The sequence below is a fragment of the Peromyscus eremicus genome, chromosome 9, assembly GCF_949786415.1.
Source record: "Peromyscus eremicus chromosome 9, PerEre_H2_v1, whole genome shotgun sequence".
Taxonomy (NCBI): domain Eukaryota; kingdom Metazoa; phylum Chordata; class Mammalia; order Rodentia; family Cricetidae; genus Peromyscus; species Peromyscus eremicus.
This window is the reverse complement of record NC_081425.1, coordinates 89,842,520-89,860,740: the sequence shown is the minus strand read 5'-3', so window position 1 is coordinate 89,860,740 and position 18,221 is coordinate 89,842,520. Positions and strand designations below refer to the sequence as shown.

The following is an 18,221-nucleotide window of genomic DNA, read 5'->3' as shown; positions in this document are numbered from 1 at the left end:
TGTACTCAAAGAGTGCAAGTAAATACAGTATTCAAGCAGTCACTATTTCTATGTACATGCTCATTAATTCTTCAAAAAACCCACAAAATTATCAAATAGATCAAAATACTGTTCTGTGTTTTCACACTTTATATTCAGAAAAACCAGCTGATAATTTACAATGTCATAAAGTTCCAGTTTCACAATACAAAAAGGATAAGGTGAATTGGTATCATTTTGTTGCAATGTATGGAACTTTATCCAGCTCTATTAAGATCCCCCCCACCATGTGAAATCATTTTTACTGGGAAAGTAACAGTTACAATAAAAGCAGAACCACAGAGAAGTGTTGTTTAAAAGCCTAATGTCAGCCCCTTCTCTATTACCTGAAAGGCAGTCTCCAATTTGGCAGGCAATCTCTCTCCAACAGTACAAGCTGCAAACATGCTACTCTAGATCTGATTCGAACCTAAAGCCTGAAGAATTTTAAATTCTGCCCAATATAGAAATGCCTTCCAAGTGACCTGATTCTGTTTATATCATGAATCATCATCTACACCAAACTTCAACACTTCTGAAAATGAAGCCAAATGCTTTGATGTTGATTTTTATAAAGAAAACACCTGAATCTGGGCATGGTGGTGCACACCTTTAGTCCCAGCACTCAGGAGGCAGAGGCAGGTGGATCCCTGTGTATTTGAGGCCAGCCTGATCTACACAGTGAATTCCAGGACAGCTGGAGCTGCACAAAGAAATCCTGTCTCAAAAAAAAAAAAAAAAAAAAAAAAGAAAAGAAAACGTATGAACATATGAAAGCCTTTATACTGCATTAAACCATGAGAGAAAGCACGTCTTTTTTCTTTTATATAAAAAATTTAAAATTCTAGTTTTTATACAATTTAAAACCAGCTTTAGATGATCTCTCATAACAAGAGTTTAATTTTTAAAAAAATTTTGATTCTTGCTTTGCAAAGCTCAAACATTAATAAATGACACCAAAAGTCCTCCAACCCAAAGGTGGAGGTGTGTCACCCAAGCAGAGGCTCAAACAGTCCCACTCCCCAGGACCACTGAGCTACAACAGGTGATATAATCTGATTTTTAATTTCATCAAAAACATTTCCACTATGGAATTCCTTAAAGAAAAATAGTTCAATTTAAAACCAAACCACTCAACAGTGGGCAGTAGCTCTGACCTATCTACATCTCTGTCACAAGTACTTCCACTCACACTGTACCTAGTCAGCTGGCATTGAATTCTATAAAAACTGGAATCTTAAAATTTTTATGCAAAACAACAACAACAACAACAAACAAACCATAAAAAGACATTTGCTTTCTTTCATGGATTAATACAGCACTGTAAGGCTTTCCGATGTTTTCTTTACAAAAATCAACACCAAACCGAATCTTAGCTTCATTTTCAGAAGTATTGAAGTGTGCTTTAGATGACGTCTCATTTCACCTACTTCTGTTTCCACAAAATGGCGTTCCAATAAAAAAATCTGTACGCTATTTGGTCCTTTGGCAATTTGGTGTGTACATAATGCCTACTATACCAAACTTTTATTGCATTTAAATTTAGCTGTAATTTTCTGGGTACAATTTAACCTAGTGTCCTTATCTCTTCCTTTAGAGCAGTGTTGCCTGCATAAGCAGGTCAGGGAGCAGTGTCCCAGTTTCTGGCCCTGCAAAGCCAATTAAACAATCCCACAAAGCAATCGACATCAATGTGTTTTCCACTGGTCAAGTCATTATTAAGATTCTAGAAGTTCCTTTTGCAAAACTTGCCTTTAAGATTCTTCTTCCTAATGTCATCACATTTCTTCTATTCGTTCACTGCGTGATCTTTCTTCAGAATGAATTTGTATATGAGTAAGAAAAGTGCTTTTTCTCCTGAAAAAGCCCGGTTTGAAGTTTCAGTGTCAGAACTTCCTTTCAGTAGGTCTCAGAGTCAGAGTCGTTGAGCTCATCCACGTCAGTGTACAAATACTCTTGCTCCCCACCAATGTTGTTGAAACTGCAATAGGAGCTAGGTTCATTCCTCATGATAGGCAAGGCTTCAAAGCTAACTGTTTTTGAGGTGTTTGTATAACGGTTAATGGCATTGAATGTCAGGGATGACAATGGGCTACTTGAGGAGACAGGCATCATGGTGGCCAAAATGAGAGCCAGGCAGTCAGCCACATCCTTATTGGGAGCACAGGCCAAAGCTGGAGTATAGCCTAGGATTCAATTTAAAATTTAAAAATTAGTATCCTAAGACCCATGAAGCATGAGGTAGTAAGTCTAAACATCTTAAACTTTACACATAGATTCTTATAACAAATTCTTACAGCAGATTGATTGATAACTTTCTAGTAAGCAGAAAGAGACATGATCATAAAAATGCAGGGTGAAAGGAGAGCATTCATACTAAATGAAACTAGGGCCTTGTGATACACACTTTCCCCAACATCTCACCCAACCCATCACACATCCAAACCAACTCAGAAAATATTGGGCATTCTTAGAATAAGGAGAAGAAAAAAACCCAACAAACCCATAGATTAACCAACCTCCCTTTAAAAACAGTGAGCCAAGGCTTAGTGTCAATTTATACCTGTGTAATTCAACTTTTATATGCTGAGAATCTAAATGTATATGAATTAAGCATTAAAGAGATGCTCATTAACTACATACCAAATGAATTATAGTAGTCAATTTAACATCTCCTAATGTGTTTGTCAGTTGCCTCAGTTGAAGACTACAGTAGGTAAACTGGGTGTTGGGGAGATGGCTCAGTAGATAAAGTACCCTGTAAGCATGAAGACCTAAGTTCAAACCCAGAATACATGTAAGTAAACCAGGCACAGTGGTAGGCACTTATAGATTCCTGGGGTCTACTGGGTAGACACATCCATGCAAGAAAATGATAAACTAAACAGGCAGATGTTAAAAGCCAGGAGTCTAAGACAAGTATTTCCTTTTATCTTAGTAGACAACCTTCAGACATCAAGTGCCCCAACACCAAGCATCAATGGGCAAACAATGGAGGAAGCACGTGGTACCTTGGTTGGCAAAGAACTAACCTGTGGATGAAGTGGGAGGAGATGGTGAAAGTAACACTGTGTGATGGCAAGTTTCAATTCCTCCATATGAAGTTTTGTTTTTACTTGTTTTAACCATATGGAGCCCAAAAGTGCTAATGCCACAGATGTCTTATCATTTTAGCCTCTAGCTTCATTTATTGTTGCATTGTTTTTCATATTATGCTTATTTCAGCATTCACATATATATTTGAAAAGACTTATTTGTTTTTAAAATAGCTTTATCACAAACCAAATACTGATACAGTCACCAGCCAGAACAAGAAAGAACAAAGAAAGAGAACATTACCAGACACCACAAGTGCTACATGTCTTTTCCTCCTCCACAGTGGTAACTCTATCCTGACCTTTTCCTTCTGTGGTAACTATTTCCTTGTTACTTAGTTTTTTGAACCTAATATAAATAGAAGCATACAGTATACATATTTTTAAATATGACTTCTTTTGCTTAATTATGTATGAGACCTAATTTTGTTACAGGCAACTACAGTCAGGTAATTTTTGCTGCTGTATTGTATTTCATTATAGGATCATACCACAATATATACATTTAACTACTGGGCATCTGGCTGTTCCCTCTTCTTCCATATATTTTCATTATCATTATTATGAAGGTATTATTAGCCTTCATGTAAAATTGCCATTTTGCTAAAGGTCAAAGGGAACAACTAGCTGACTACCCCAAAGAATTGGCAAGAGTGGCTGAAGGACAAGCATGTTTTAATTAAACTACTTCCTCAAAGTGCCTGAGCAATGGCTTTATTCTCACATATCTTTTTAAGGCTCTTCTGGAAATATGAAAGTGGCAGCTACTATTACCCTGATGCTGGAAAGCAGAGCCAAATCATTAGATAGGACACGATGACCTGAGTGAGTGGGAACACATCTCTCATCAGTTTTTGTAGGCTTCTCTCTTCTGCTACATAAGCTGGTGTGGTTACATGAGAAACTCCTTGAGGACAGTCCATGAATATGTAACATATTCTTTCTTCTTCTTCTTCTTCTTCTTCTTCTTCTTCTTCTTCTTCTTCTTCTTCTTCTTCTTCTTCTTCTTCTTCTTCTTCTTCTTCAGAAAATCCACCTCAATACCACTAACCCCATTCTTGGGAGTGAACAAAGGCACAGAATGTACTGGCCCCTTCATCTTGTCTTTATTTAGTCTTCAGAACATAATTAATCATCAACCTGTTGTTACTAGACTGATTTACAACTATCACTACACACAATCATAAAATGAGATTGACATTTTAGCTTGTGAATTAAAGCCACATTACTATGAAACCTGTCAAAGGCATTAGAGGATAACTAGGTCACCAGTGTGGAACCTTCATCAACAGGATATTATCCTTTCCTTTTCTTTCTTTCAGAGACAGGGTTTCTCTATATGTCCTGGCTGGCCTCGAACTCAGAGACCCATCTGCCCCTGCCTCCTGAGTGCTGGGAATAAAGTGGTGCCATACACTGGCCCATTTCTTTTTCATTTCTTAAAAAGACAACATGAATTCCTATAAACAGTCAACAAAGAAGTACATATCGGCAGCTATCATAATATGCATAATGTAGCATTCATTTTAATCTATACAAGTAGCTGTATTCCTAGAAATATCTAGATTTTGCTTCTGTGTTTAAGATCCACACATTTAACTGCCCAGTTTCATTCAGCTTTCCATTTGTGTTCAAATAAACTTAATACAAGGTATTCTTGGGTATTTTTTTTTTTTTTTTTCCGAGACAGGGTTTCTCTGTGTAGCTTTGCACCTTTCCTGGAACTCACTTTGAAGACCAGGCTGGCCTCAAACTCACAGAGATCTGCCTGCCTCTGCCTCCTGAGTGCTGGGATTAAAGGCTTGCACCACCACCGCCTGGCGGCTCAATGCTATTTAAAGTGCCATCCACACAAGCTTCTCAAGTCACAGTGAATATGACTTCATCTACAAAAACCTCATCACTCCTTTATCAGATCCCAAAGAAGCTATGATCATACACTCTAGGGAACATCTATGTTATTTTTTCATTCTGAGTACCTCATCTCAATGCTGGTAGCCATCTATGTCTCTAGGTCTTATTTCCCCATTCTAGTCTTGCTGCTCCCCTTTCAGACTGGCTGCCACCTTTCTAATGTTAGACTCCTAACAACCTGATCTAACGCGTGACTCACCTCAAGTTCTCTCAATAGGGTTATTGCTCTTTCAGAAGGCTCTCTCCCTAACTAACACAGAGACCTGCAACTGGACAATGTGCAGAGTGACAGACATTACAGCACTTAATACTAAATGAGATGTCTGCTTCAAACCTCTCCCCTCAAAGGCTCACAGATCTCTGTGGAAGGAGCGGGGAGAGATTGTAAGAGTCAGAGGAGGCCAGTCTGGTCTACAGAGGGAGTTCCAGGACAGCCAGAGCTGTTACACAGAGAAACCCTCTTGTGAAATGTCCCCCACCCCACCCCTAGCAAAAAAAAAAAAAAAAAAAAAAAAAGAGTCATAGAAGATGGATGACTTCATGGAACATGTTTTTCAGACACAACAGGACTGATGCACATAGGAATTTAGAGACTGTGGGAGCATGCACAAAGCCTATACATTTCAAGCCAGAAGGGGTCCCAGCACTGAGAGGGTAAAGTAGACAGAGCTCCCACCTCTAACCAAGAAGATATCTGCAATTTATAACCACTCTCAAAGGAAAAATTAATTTTCTCCACTAGTCTCCTGACTATATTAACCATATTTCAGGGCAGGCCCCATGCCCACGAACAGTTGGCCAACCAAACTATTATTTTCATATTTTTAAATATTTTTATATTTTGTATTTTTGTAGACTTGTCTCACTTGCTTTGGACTTTTTTTTTCTTATTGGTCTTTTGCTTATTTATTTTGATTTCCATTTTTTGTGTTTTTTTTTTTGTGTGTTTTCTGTTTAATTTTAAGGAAAGGGAGAGTGAAAGAAAGAGAGAACATAAAATTGGGTGAGTAGGGAGGTAGAGAGGATTTGGGAAGAATTGGAAGGAGAAAACATGATCAAAATATATTATATGAAAAAAATTATCAATTAAAAAAAAAAGCCGGTGACAGTGATGCACACTTTTAACCCCAGCATTCGGGAGGCAGAACCAGGCGGATCTCTGTGAGTTCGAGGCCAGCCTGGTCTACAGAGCGAGATCCAGGACAGGCACCAAAGCTACAGAAAAACTGTCTCGAAAAACAAACAAACGTACTTTCCCTCCCCACTTGCTGCTGTTCTGGAATGTCTTTTATCTGATCTTGTAAGGAAGGGTCAACATTCTTTAATGTTCCTTTATAGAGAGTAGACTATGTCATACTTATTCCACACAAAAGCCTCAGGCTTAACAGTTTGACATAATAAAACATGTAACTAACAAACATGTACTGAACTCCCAAACTCTTCTGGCACTTAGAAAACATCAGTGAACACAGATGACAGATTCTCTGCTTTTATGGAGTGCATATTCACTCTAATGGAGGAGACACACATGAGCATGAAAAAAAACACATCATATTCAGTAAGTTAGACTATAATAAGCTTTATTGAGAATGAGATGAATAGGCTAACTGGGACAAAGAATACCGTAATACAATTAATTAGTGAGGTAAAGTTTCAAGGAGATGAAATCTGAGCTATGATTTGAAACAGGTGAAGAATTTAGTCAAAGAATATTTGCAGGGGCTGGAGAGATGGCTCAGAGGTTAAGAGCACTGAATGCTCTTCCAGAGGTCCCGAGTTCAATTCCCAGCACCCACATGGTGGCTCACAATCATCTGCAATGAGATCTGGCACCCTCTTCTGTATACATAATAAATAAATAATCTTAAAAAAAAATTTGCAGATCAGAGTGTTCCAGGCAGAAGACAGCTAAAACAAAAACTATAATGCATGCACAGACTCTGTGGCAGTTTTGCTGGAGGGGCAAAATGAGGCAGAAAGGTCACAAGAGTGGAGTACTTTGTAGGTCACTGTGAGAACTAGGAATAAACTGACAGGAGAAATATATTATCATGTGTTTTAAAAATATCTGTGAGAGTAGTAAGCAGAGAGAAAGATGGACAAATACTGGATTATTTAAAAGTAATCAATAGCATTTGCTGATTGAGTGTACAGTGGGCATGAGAGAGGAACCGAGGACAATTCACATTCCTGCCTTGAGCTATAAAGAAAGCACCTGTCTTCAACTGAAATCAGAGTTGGAAGGGTAAGGAAAAGGGTTGGCAGTTCTGTTTATTAGACATCTATATGGTATTATTAGTTAAGCAGTTAGATATATGAATGCAGACACTAGGAAGGGATGGGCTGGCAATATACATTTAGGAAGTCTCAGCAAATAATTTTTAGAATCAAGGGTTAGAGTAGTCACCTAGAGGGTAAATGTAGACAGAGAAAAAAAGAAAAAAGGATTTAGACTTCAGAACTCTCTACATTAGTGTGGATCCCCTAAAAGCCAAGTAAAGGAAGTTTACCAAGAAAAAAGGAGTAATCACATACTAAAAGCTGACCTGCCAAGTGAAACAAGAACTGACTTAATACCGTGGAGAACCAAGAACCTTGATGAGAAGAGTTCTACAGTGCGGTGGGGACAAAGGCCTGCCTATACGAAGTCAACCCTGGAGTAAAACACAGTGGCAGCTGGCAGCAGCTGTGAGATCAGTGACTGCTAAGGTGGCAGACTACTGAATGTCTTTATGTTGACAGGTGAGGCTGAGGATGCAGCTCAGTAGAGCACTTGCAGAGTATGCACAAGGCCTTGGATTTGATTCCAACACCACAAACACATAAAGTGATATACTGATAGGGAGTAATTGCTAAAGTGAGGGTCTCTAATAGGAAAGAGGTAACAGAATCTCATTTAAGAGTAGATGGACTGGCTTTGCCTAAAATTATGACATTTTAGTAGGACCCTGGTAAATATTTGTTGAACAAATCTTTGGCTACCAAAATTAATAATAGTGGTGACCAAATAGTAAACATCACATTTGGTTTAATAGAAGATACATGAATTCAGATGCTCACCTACCAGATGGACTTTTTTCTTGTTCCTTTTGCTCTTATTTCTCTACTACAAAGAACTCCTCAATATTAGTTTCAGTGTTCTTCTTTGCCCAATAAAAAAGTACAGAACTTTATTTTACTTCAAAGATGCACCATCAAGAAAAAACTTCTACCAAGAAGTTGGCCAAGGGAAGGGCGCACGGAGCTTACTTACCATTTTCATCCACGGCAAGTACACTTGCTCCTTTCCCCAGAAGCTCTTGAACAACCATTGTTAGCCCATTTCGGGCAGCAACATGCAGAGGCCTGTGGGGGAAAATTGTACATATATGTGCAGTGCATGCACAGACATACACCTGCCTGCACAGAGCATTTGGTCAAGTTGTGAGGACCTAGAGACAAGAACTGAAGACACCCAGTTCTCAGTCAATGAGGATGGGAGAGGCAGTAGCACCTCCAGAAGCAGCTCAGCCTTAGACATCAGTAGTAGTTTCGCGAGCTCATTGAATCCTTTGTACTTTCCAAGGCTCCATATTTAAAAAGATTTACATTCTTTTTTTAATTTCTTGTACTTTGAGGTTTTAATATAACTACATCATTTCCCCTTCCCTTTCCTGTCTCTAAACCCTTCCATATACTTTTTTTTCAAATTCATAGCCTCTTTTTTTATTTATTTCTATTCCATGTATATATGTATATACATGTATATTCCTAAATATAACCTGTTCAGTTTGTATAATGCCACTTGGATATATTGTATGTATGTTTTCTGGGCTGACTACTGGTATTGGATTGGTGTGCTCTTCCTTGGAGAAGACCATTCTCTGCTCTCAGCATTCCTTAGGTACCAGTAGTTCTTTGTAAGGGGTTGAGACCTCCTGGGTTTTCACTGGTCCACTCTGGCATGGCTAATGTTGTCCTTATTTGGGTCATGTTTAGACAGTTATGTTGGCAAGACTTTATGGGTTGTAGCTTCTGACCTTACTAGAAGACACAATCAAACAAAAAATTCCCTGACCCTCTGGCTCTTACCATCTTTTGATCCCCTCTTCCACAATGTTGTATGTAGATGTCCACTGGGACTAGGGGAACTACAGTCTTACCTTGTTAAGAAATGAAGTTAATAAATACATAATAAAAGCTATAAACTACAATACCACAAATTCTAATAATCTTTAAAAGATGTTTATTGGCCTCATGACTAATATTTGGACCGTTGAGGGATTTGTCTGAACCCAGAATGTGAACTATTTCAAGCTTTTTTTTCTCTTTTAAAACCAATGGAAACTGGAAGACAAAGATGGGAAATATGGGCCTAAGATCTCTGTCAGTCAAACTCAAGACTTACTGCTTATACTAAGAGACTGATTCTTTCTGAAACCTCTTTAACACACACACACACACAGAACTTCTAACCTCATTTACTGCTAGTATGCAATGGCACTTTTTAGTTAATTTTGATAACACACAGAATAGCATTGCCTTCCTTTAGAAAATTATATGAATAAGTAAACTGAGAAAAAAATTCATCAACGTTGTAATAAAGTTTCAGTTCAAAATCTTTTAAAGTAATTATTTTTTAGTTACATGATTTCAGAAGTGAGTTATTATTTAAACAGTTTGTAACTGATCTATACTACTGGTCAAATCCCCCCCCCACCCCCCCCACCCCTGGAGCTGAGGACCAAACCCAGGGCCTTGTGCTGGCTAGGCAAGGGCTCCACCACTGAGCTAAATCCCCAACCCTACTGGTCACATTTTAAAAAGTGCATTTATCCTTTTTTAGAATTACATAGATCACTAAGTTTACCCAGATACTCAAAGTACTTACGTTTGCAAGGCTGCATTCGTTGCATTGATGAGGTTTCTATCTGTTATCTTTTCCAGTATTAACAAGGCACTAGTTTCATGACCCTAAAATTGTGGCAAATAGCTCTTAAAAACTGCACACTATTAAGAATAAACATATAAACTCAATCATCTCTACCATATGTACAATATTACACACATACCACAATTTTTCTAAGTTAACATCTGAAGTATTTATTCAAAGGTATCAGAAATAGGAATAAGAAGACAGGTCAACAACAGTTAAGTGTTAAGCTTGTATTTCAAAACCTAGTAAGCCCCCCCCCCCAACCTAAGAAACTCGGGGTTAGTAATCATTAGGTTTGTTTCTAACTTCTGTTCATTTTAGTGAGCTAGAAAAATTTAATGTCACTCAATAGTAACCATGAAACTACATTCTTAAACTATGTACATACCTTGCCGCAAGCCAAGTGAAGGGCGGTGTTTTTACTCTTATCTTGTAAAGTCAGATCTGCACTAGCACTGCTAACCAGCATCTCTGGGAAGAAAAAGTGCATCAATTCTTATTTTTATGAACATGTTTACAGACTACCAATAAATCACTAGAGAAATGAAGACATACAGCAAAAAATATCCCTTTTGCAAATACTTAACTGCAAGAAAAACACTATAACATAAGCATTATATTATCATATAATATGGAACCTTTACATTCTTATGCAAATCAGATGGTAGCAACAATAATTAACATTTTGGAGTGTTAATAAATGTCAAAGTTTTATATGCCCTGGATTTATAGCTTATAGTTAACCCTCACATCAATCTTCTAAAGCAGATGTTGTCATTTCTCTCGTTTTACAAGTGAACAAACTGAGGCAGGAGGTCACTTAAGATCTAGGACTCACACTCATGCAATCTCATTCCACAGCTCGTGTTGTTAAACCATGAGGTTGAACTACCTTGTTAAAGAAAACTTTTCAGTCAGTAAGGGCAATGCTCTAAAATGAAAATGTGGAATGGTGAGATAATTCATGGAAGTCAGAAGGGTTGGGAATCTAAGTTACACACATAGAACAGAATTCTTAAACAGCTTAAAAAAACAAAAAGCGCCGGGCGGTGGTGGCGCACACCTTTAATCCCAGCACTCGGGAGGCAGAACCAGGCGGATCTCTGTGAGTTCGAGGCCAGCCTGGACTACCAAGTGAGTTCCAGGAAAGGCGCAAAGCTACACAGGGAAAGCCTGTCTCAAAACCCCTCCCCCCCAAAAAAAACAAAAACAAACCCCCCCCCCCAAAAAAAAAAAAGCAACATGGGTTGTGCTTTACTACCTAGCCCAGAGTAGCCTTACGTTTGCAATCTTCTGACAGGCTCTTGGGTAGCTGAGTTTATAGGTGCACACTAAGCCAGGTTCTAAACAATTTTTCTTTTCTTTATGGAGACACTATGTAGCCAAGGCTGACCTCACTCACACTCTAGGCAGTTCTACTGCCTCAGCTTCTCTAAACAGTTTCTTTACCAACTGTATTAGTTTGTCCATTTTCTGCAGCCATCATGAGGGGTGTTTTTCCAGTAGAGTCCACGGAATTGACTTGAGCATTATGGCTAAGCAGCAGCTGTAAACACTCTACGTGGTCTGTGAAGGCAGCGGCATGGAGAGGAGTCCTGGGACAGTGAAATACAGAACAAAAGCTGAATGGCACATATGCTGGAAAAATTATTCTTTAATTCAGGACAGAAAATTTTCAAGGGTTTACACATTAGGTTATAAAAGCATTGCTAAGATACAAATAAGCTCAACGGAACTCACAAATTTCTACTTTATATATGTATACTTTACACAATCTATCTTAAACTATAATTTGTCTAAACTAAAGATGAACTATATAATACTGTTAAAATAACACTGTATTGTTAAAGAAAACTTAAAAAGAATAATAATTTACTTCCAAAACACTATTTACTACAATTGTTAGACTCTTCTTTCAGTCTTTAATCCAATTTAGAAAACTATTAACTTTTTAAGCTATTTTCTCTGGGTTTAAAATCATACTTCTTAAATCAGGAGTGTAATGTTTATATTTTAAAATAAAATGACAAAAAAAATTTAAATGTCCTAATAATGCAAAGAATTTAAGACTTTATAATAATTTACAACATCTGCAAAATCTTGTTTTCAATTAGTTTTAAGTTCTCTATAAGCTCTCAAACAGGTTGTCAATAATTACAGTGCCTTCTCTTATTGAGAGTAATACCATATGCTACTAACTGGAATCCTACCTTCCCTTTGAATCTGTGGCATTCACAATGCTGGCTCCTAAGGTATCAATAAGCATCTCAGCAGCACCTTCATTGTCATTGATCCTGGACAAGGTACAAGGAAGGTACAAGGTTATCAGTCACAGTATCAGTGTTTCTTAAAATACCCAAGGAATTTGATTCACTATGATTTTACTTACACAGCACAATGCAATGGACTGAAAGCATTTCCATCTATTTTCTGGAAAACATCCTGTTCTAAAAGCAGTTCCACACATGTCTCATGACCTAGTAGGTGCATAAGAACTAGATATTAAAATCCAAGAGATACTTGCAACAATCTCAAATGCACAGAAGTATCTAAAAGGAGAATGTTTAAGACCCTACTCCATACCACCTCCACTCTTTTGACCATAACCAGTGATCTCAATAGCTCTAGAAAATTTCCAGGCATACACAGCTGCCTGCATATACTTATTTTTTCTTTTTACAATTCAAATGGTATATTTTGTTCTGCAACTTTCCTTTTCAGTTAATAAACTATATGTATCTTTCCATAATAGCATGTATAAGACAATGTCCTAAAACATGGTATTGTGAAAAAGGACAAATACACTGCCTGCTGAGAGAAGTAGGCAGATAGCTTTTTAAAAAGCAACTTTAAAAACATAAACAAAACAGAAGACCCAACAAAACAATAAATCTCAACCAAAACTTCAGATTTTCTTAGCCTAGGAGTTGGTTCCCAGGAAGCAAATTTAGGTTGTCAGGCTTGGTGGCAAGCACCTTTACTGCTGAACCATTTTGCGCATCCCTCAAAAAGTTGCTCTTGTAAAGATTTTTAAACTTCTCAGGTCATGTTAACAATGCAGACATTACCAGTAGCTGTAACCCACAAACCCTGACACCAAGGGTTAGAGACCCACTATCTGTGTTGGGAATGGAGAACTCTATCTGCTATCTCCAGAGAACAGCACTGGGTAGAACCCACTATCTGTGTTGGGAATGGAGTACTCTATCTGCTATCTCCAGGGAGCAGCACTGGGTAGAACCCACTATCTGTGTTGGGAATGGAGTACTCTATCTGCTATCTCCAGGGAACAGCACTGAGTAGAACCAAGCTGACAATCTCAGTATTTCTCTTAATATTTCAGGAAGTTCTTTTTCTTTCTTTCTTTCTTTCTTTCTTTCTTTCTTTCTTTCTTTCTTTCTTTCTCTCTTTCTTTCTTTCCTTCTCTCTCTCTCTCTCTCTCTCTCTCTCTCTCTCTCTCTCTCTCTCTCTCTCTTTCTTTCTTTCTCTTTGGTTTTTCAAGACATGGTTTCTCTATGTAGCCCTGGTTGTCCTGGAACTAGCTCTGTAGACCAGGCTGGCCTTGAAGTTACAAAGATCCGCCTGCCTCAAGTGCTGGGATTAAAGGTGTGTGCCACCACTGCCCAGCTCAGAAAGTTATTTCTGAGGGTGCTTAGATCGTCAAGAAAAGTTGATTAGCTTTTGAAAGGAATAAATGAGATAAGCAAAATAATCAAAATTATACAAGCAAATGACTATATAAATTGAAATTTTGGACTTTAAGCTTACTAAGTTTATAGCCAAGTCTTTTCTAAAATCTGGTCATCATTTCATTTTGAGAGAAATATTTGTTTTAATTAGAATACTTCCATTTTTCTGAACAAAAATTACTAATCAGAGTAAAACCATTTAATATATTCCACTTTTGTAACATCAAATTATAAAGCAGGCATTTGGTTAAAAATATGGCAGTAATTTTTTTAGAATGTGTGGTCTCATTGCATGAACTAACACACATTTCTTCCAGTTCAATTCAGAATCACTACAATTTTGCTTGTCTGAAAAATTAGACACATCTGTTTTGAATTTTTTAAAGGGCAACCAGACATGCTAGTTGTATAAAGTTCTGTTTCTTGTACAAAATGTACAAGATAAGAAATGTTATGAGAGTAAACCTCCAAAAGACAAGTAAATGCTCTACCTTAGGAAATACACTTCTGTGTGAAATGGTTTTTAATGGTGGTGACTGATAACATTTATTTAAAAAAAAAAAAATCAGCCAATAAAAATTTTTGCCTTGGGCAGGTGGTGGTGGTGCATGCCTTTAATCCCAGCACTTGGGAAGCAGAGGCAGACGGATCTGAGTTTGCAGCTAGCCTGGTCTACAGAATGAAGTTCAGGACAGCCAGGGGTACACAGAGAAACCCTGTCTTGAAACCCACCACCTAAAAGAATTTTGCTTTAAAAGTTTATCTTACTAATTTTTACATAAAATTCACATTTGTAAATACTTTCTCAGGTTATCAGACTCACAAAATGTTAATTCATATTATAAAAACAAATTGAACTTCAATGGCAATATACAGCAATCCCTTTGACTCAGGGACAATCTTTAGCTACTGTACTATAACCATTCAACATCAATCCAAGTGAGTAGAAAGGAAAAGAACGTAAAGGCTTATCTCAAACAATGGAAAATTAGTGTCTTTAGCGTGATAAAGGACAGGAGTAACATACAACTAGAGAGTAGATAGATTATTCTTACTCTTTTCACTAATGTTACATTTTAAGCCCGCCTTATAAATATGCTGTGGTCATCAATATCACAATGTATTTTGTGTTGCTTGTTTTTACTTAGTACCTAGTAGGCAGGCACTCAGTGCAAGTTTTTATCTGATACTTAACCATTGTAGCAAGCCCAGTGAAGTGCTGTATACCCATGATTGTCTACTATGGCTGGATTTGCATCTACGGATGCTGCTGACTGCAAAAGGGCTCCAAGAACTCCAATGTGTCCACAGGCAGCTGACAAGTGTATAGGTGTCCGACCCCTGCTGTCCCTTAGTAAGCACTTAGCACCATGTTGAAGTAATGCATCTACACATTCTTCATGGCCTGTAACTGCCTGCAAAAACAATTTGGGTATATTAAATACATGATGTGGGGCACCATGGGCCAATGTTAGTTAATCTAATTCTGGCTTACCCCTCTATGCAATGCTGTCCTTCCCCACTTATCTTTGGCATCTACGTTTGCTCCTTTGTTCAGTAGTGAGTATACACAGTCCGTGTGTCCATTGAGAACAGACAGCATAAGAGGTGTCCTAAACAATAACAGAATTAGGTTAGTGCTATTACTTACAAAACTCTAAAACAGCAATGATGGGATGGCTTATTTTCTATATCTGCACTTCGGTGACATAACTTTATATGTATTTAAAAGAAAAACTATACATGTTTGTTTGTTTTTTCAGTATATAAACTATGACCTATTTACTAAAAAAGGGGTCAAAGTATTAGAATATCTAGTATTGTAATAGCAATCTAAAGGCAAGGCGTAGTGGCACATGCCTGTAATCCCAGCACTGAAAAGGGTGAGATTGTGGAATGGAGGACTGCCTGGGTTATATAATGAGATATTTAAAACAAAAGTTAATTTAAAAATTATTAAAACTTACTGTCCATTTCCATCTTGAATATCTACAGCATTCTGTGGTTCTGCATTTCCTATTAATAACCGTAAGCATTCCGAATGACCATTTGTTGCTGTAAAGTAAAAAAATTTTAAATAATTTTTTCCCCCTTGGTATGCATTGGTGTTTGACCTGCATGTCTTTGTGAAGGAGTTGGATCCACTGGATTTGAGTTACAGACAGTTGTGAGCTGCCATGAGGGTGCTGGGAATTGAACCCAGGTCCTCTGGAAGAGCAGCCAGTGCCCTTGACCTCTGAGTCATCTTGCCAGCCCCCTTAAAATAATTTTAATATACATAATAAAACAAAAATATCTTAGAGTAAGCACATCTTTTAGAATATAATTTGGGGGCAATTCCACTGAATTCAATAAGCAGAAGGACAACTACATATACAAAGTAAGTCTTACACTGTATTTGTTGTCAAAGGACTCATTCCTGCACACAGCAAGGAGAATGCACATTACCCCCCATCCCTTCATCCTCCCTCATGTTGACAGAATCCTCATTTTATTTAGCTTGCCACTACAAAGAATGACCTGTCTCCAGCTAAGGGTACAATCAAGTCAACCATGTTAGATTAAGTCAGTCACAGACCAAGTCAATCATATTAATCCTATTTTCCTTTGATACAAGAGGCAATGAAGAGTCTGGTGGACTGCTGACTGACATCGTGGAATCAGCCAACTGTAGAACTGCACCACTCTCTAGGGTGAGACTAAACCCCGGTCAATTTAAGAAACGTTTGGTTAGGTGATTTATAGCTGAAAAGAATCCCAAATGGCATACACATAATAAATGATTTATCAAGGAATGTTTTTATATGCCCCAAAGCTTTACTGGCAAGCAGAAGAACCACCCCTCCACCTCAATAAGAAGCCTTTAAAATGTATCTCCTTCAAAATTCAGGTCCTGCCTTAAGTAATAAACTTGAAGTGTATGGAAATATGTAAGTGACACAATGATATAGAAAGGAAGTCTTCCACTATTTCTAAGCCAAAAAAAAAAAAAAAAAAGATAGAAAATAGTAATGACAGAAAACTAGATGCCTAATTGTCTATAGTACTTTCTTTCTTTCTTTTTTTTTCTGAGACAAGGTCTCCTGCAGCCTAGGCAAGCCTCAAATTAACTGTTTATGAAAGAATGGCCCTGAACTCTTGATCTTTGTGCTTCTATCTGAAATTGCAGGTGAGTATCACTATACCGTCTTTATTCGGTACCGGGGATGGAACTTCTGACCTTTCTACTGAGATTATAAGCATGCACCACCATTCGACTTTTTATGTGGTACTGAAGTCAAACCCAGGGCTGCACATATGCTAGGCAAGCACTCTACCAGCTGAGCCAGTACAGCTCCAGCCTTCCTACAGTACTTCTTAACAGTTATACGAAACTAGTAAGTTACAAAAATTTATGACTCCAAACCACCCTCACTCAATCTGTATGTTGCACTCTAGGAAGAGCTCTTAGCTTAGTAATAAACAAGTATCAAAATACTTAGGGATAGTTCAAAGAGATCTAATTTGGCCTATTATTAAAAAGCCAATTCCTTTGCATTCAGTACATAGCAGATACTGATGAATGTTTTTGTGTTCTAAGTTCAATAATCACAATACCACCATAGTATCTATCATTGTGAGAAAAGCATGTTAACCTTCAGGAAGTGGGGGGAATCTGTGCTTTTCCCATAGCATAGTAGTAAGATGCTTCCTAAGAGATCTCTGAATGTGGAAGACATCTACAGAACCAGTTTCATTCAGTGTTTTTTCTTCTTTTTAATGGGTAGCACTTATGGTGCATTATATGGCAGAGTGTCTCAGTGTTCTTTATTTTTCAAGAACGCATATGAATTAGACTAGTGGCTGCCTGTATGCCTAGCACCTGAGAGGGAGGCTGGATCCAGGAAAACTGTCAGTTTGAAGCAGTCATGGGCTATATACAGCAGAGTTCCAAGCCAGTTTAGGGTGATGAGACCATGTGTTGAAAAAAGAGGGAACGACAATGATGACAGATGCTCCACTGAATGCTCTAAACTGGTTCTGTAAATATGCTGTGGTTACAGTATCATTTTGTAGATAGATTTGCATGACTCCATTCTTTATTTTCCTTTGAGACAGGGTTTCTTTGTGTAGGCCTGGCTGTCCTGGAACTCGCTCTACAGACCAGGATGGCCTCAAACTCAAGAGACATCCTTTAGCCTCTGCCTCCTGAGGGCTGGAATTAAAGGCATGTGCCACCACTGCCCAGATGATTCCACTCTTATTTATAATAGAAAATGACTCCTTATTCATACCACTTGATAGTTTCTACAAACATCTTTATTACAGAGAGTTTAAATACTCATTAAAATATTTGTCTCTAAGCCTTACCTGAATATCCAATAGTTTTTAATAGCTGCTCTGGGAACAACAGGGAATGTTTTTTATATTTCTATAGTCTTCTAAAATGTATCTGTCCCTTTTAATAGCTGCTCTGGAAACAACAGGGAATGTTTTCTATATTTCTATAGCCTTCTAAAATGTATCTGTCCCCAAACAATGCAAGTACAATTCAAGTCATATATTGAATGTGTTCTTAAGGATTACTTCATAAACACAAAGTGAACTGAA

At 37.8% G+C, this 18,221-nt stretch overlaps 1 protein-coding gene across 2 annotated transcripts in view; it reads right to left on the bottom strand.

The window, feature by feature from the left end:
• Positions 1-1,916: 1,916 nt before the first annotated feature.
• The window catches only part of Ankrd28 (ankyrin repeat domain 28), a 150,627-nt gene continuing 134,322 nt past the window's right edge, over positions 1,917-18,221 (bottom strand). For both annotated transcript variants that reach the window (XM_059274071.1, XM_059274070.1), the window contains exons 19-28: positions 15,599-15,686; positions 15,127-15,244; positions 14,827-15,046; positions 12,332-12,419; positions 12,153-12,236; positions 11,392-11,537; positions 10,331-10,413; positions 9,898-9,980; positions 8,281-8,372; positions 1,917-2,204 (exon numbers count right to left, since the gene is read on the bottom strand). In XM_059274071.1, the coding sequence (XP_059130054.1) occupies positions 1,918-2,204; positions 8,281-8,372; positions 9,898-9,980; positions 10,331-10,413; positions 11,392-11,537; positions 12,153-12,236; positions 12,332-12,419; positions 14,827-15,046; positions 15,127-15,244; positions 15,599-15,686 (1,289 nt within the window). In that variant the 3' untranslated portion in view covers position 1,917. The remainder of the gene's footprint in view (positions 2,205-8,280; positions 8,373-9,897; positions 9,981-10,330; positions 10,414-11,391; positions 11,538-12,152; positions 12,237-12,331; positions 12,420-14,826; positions 15,047-15,126; positions 15,245-15,598; positions 15,687-18,221) is intronic.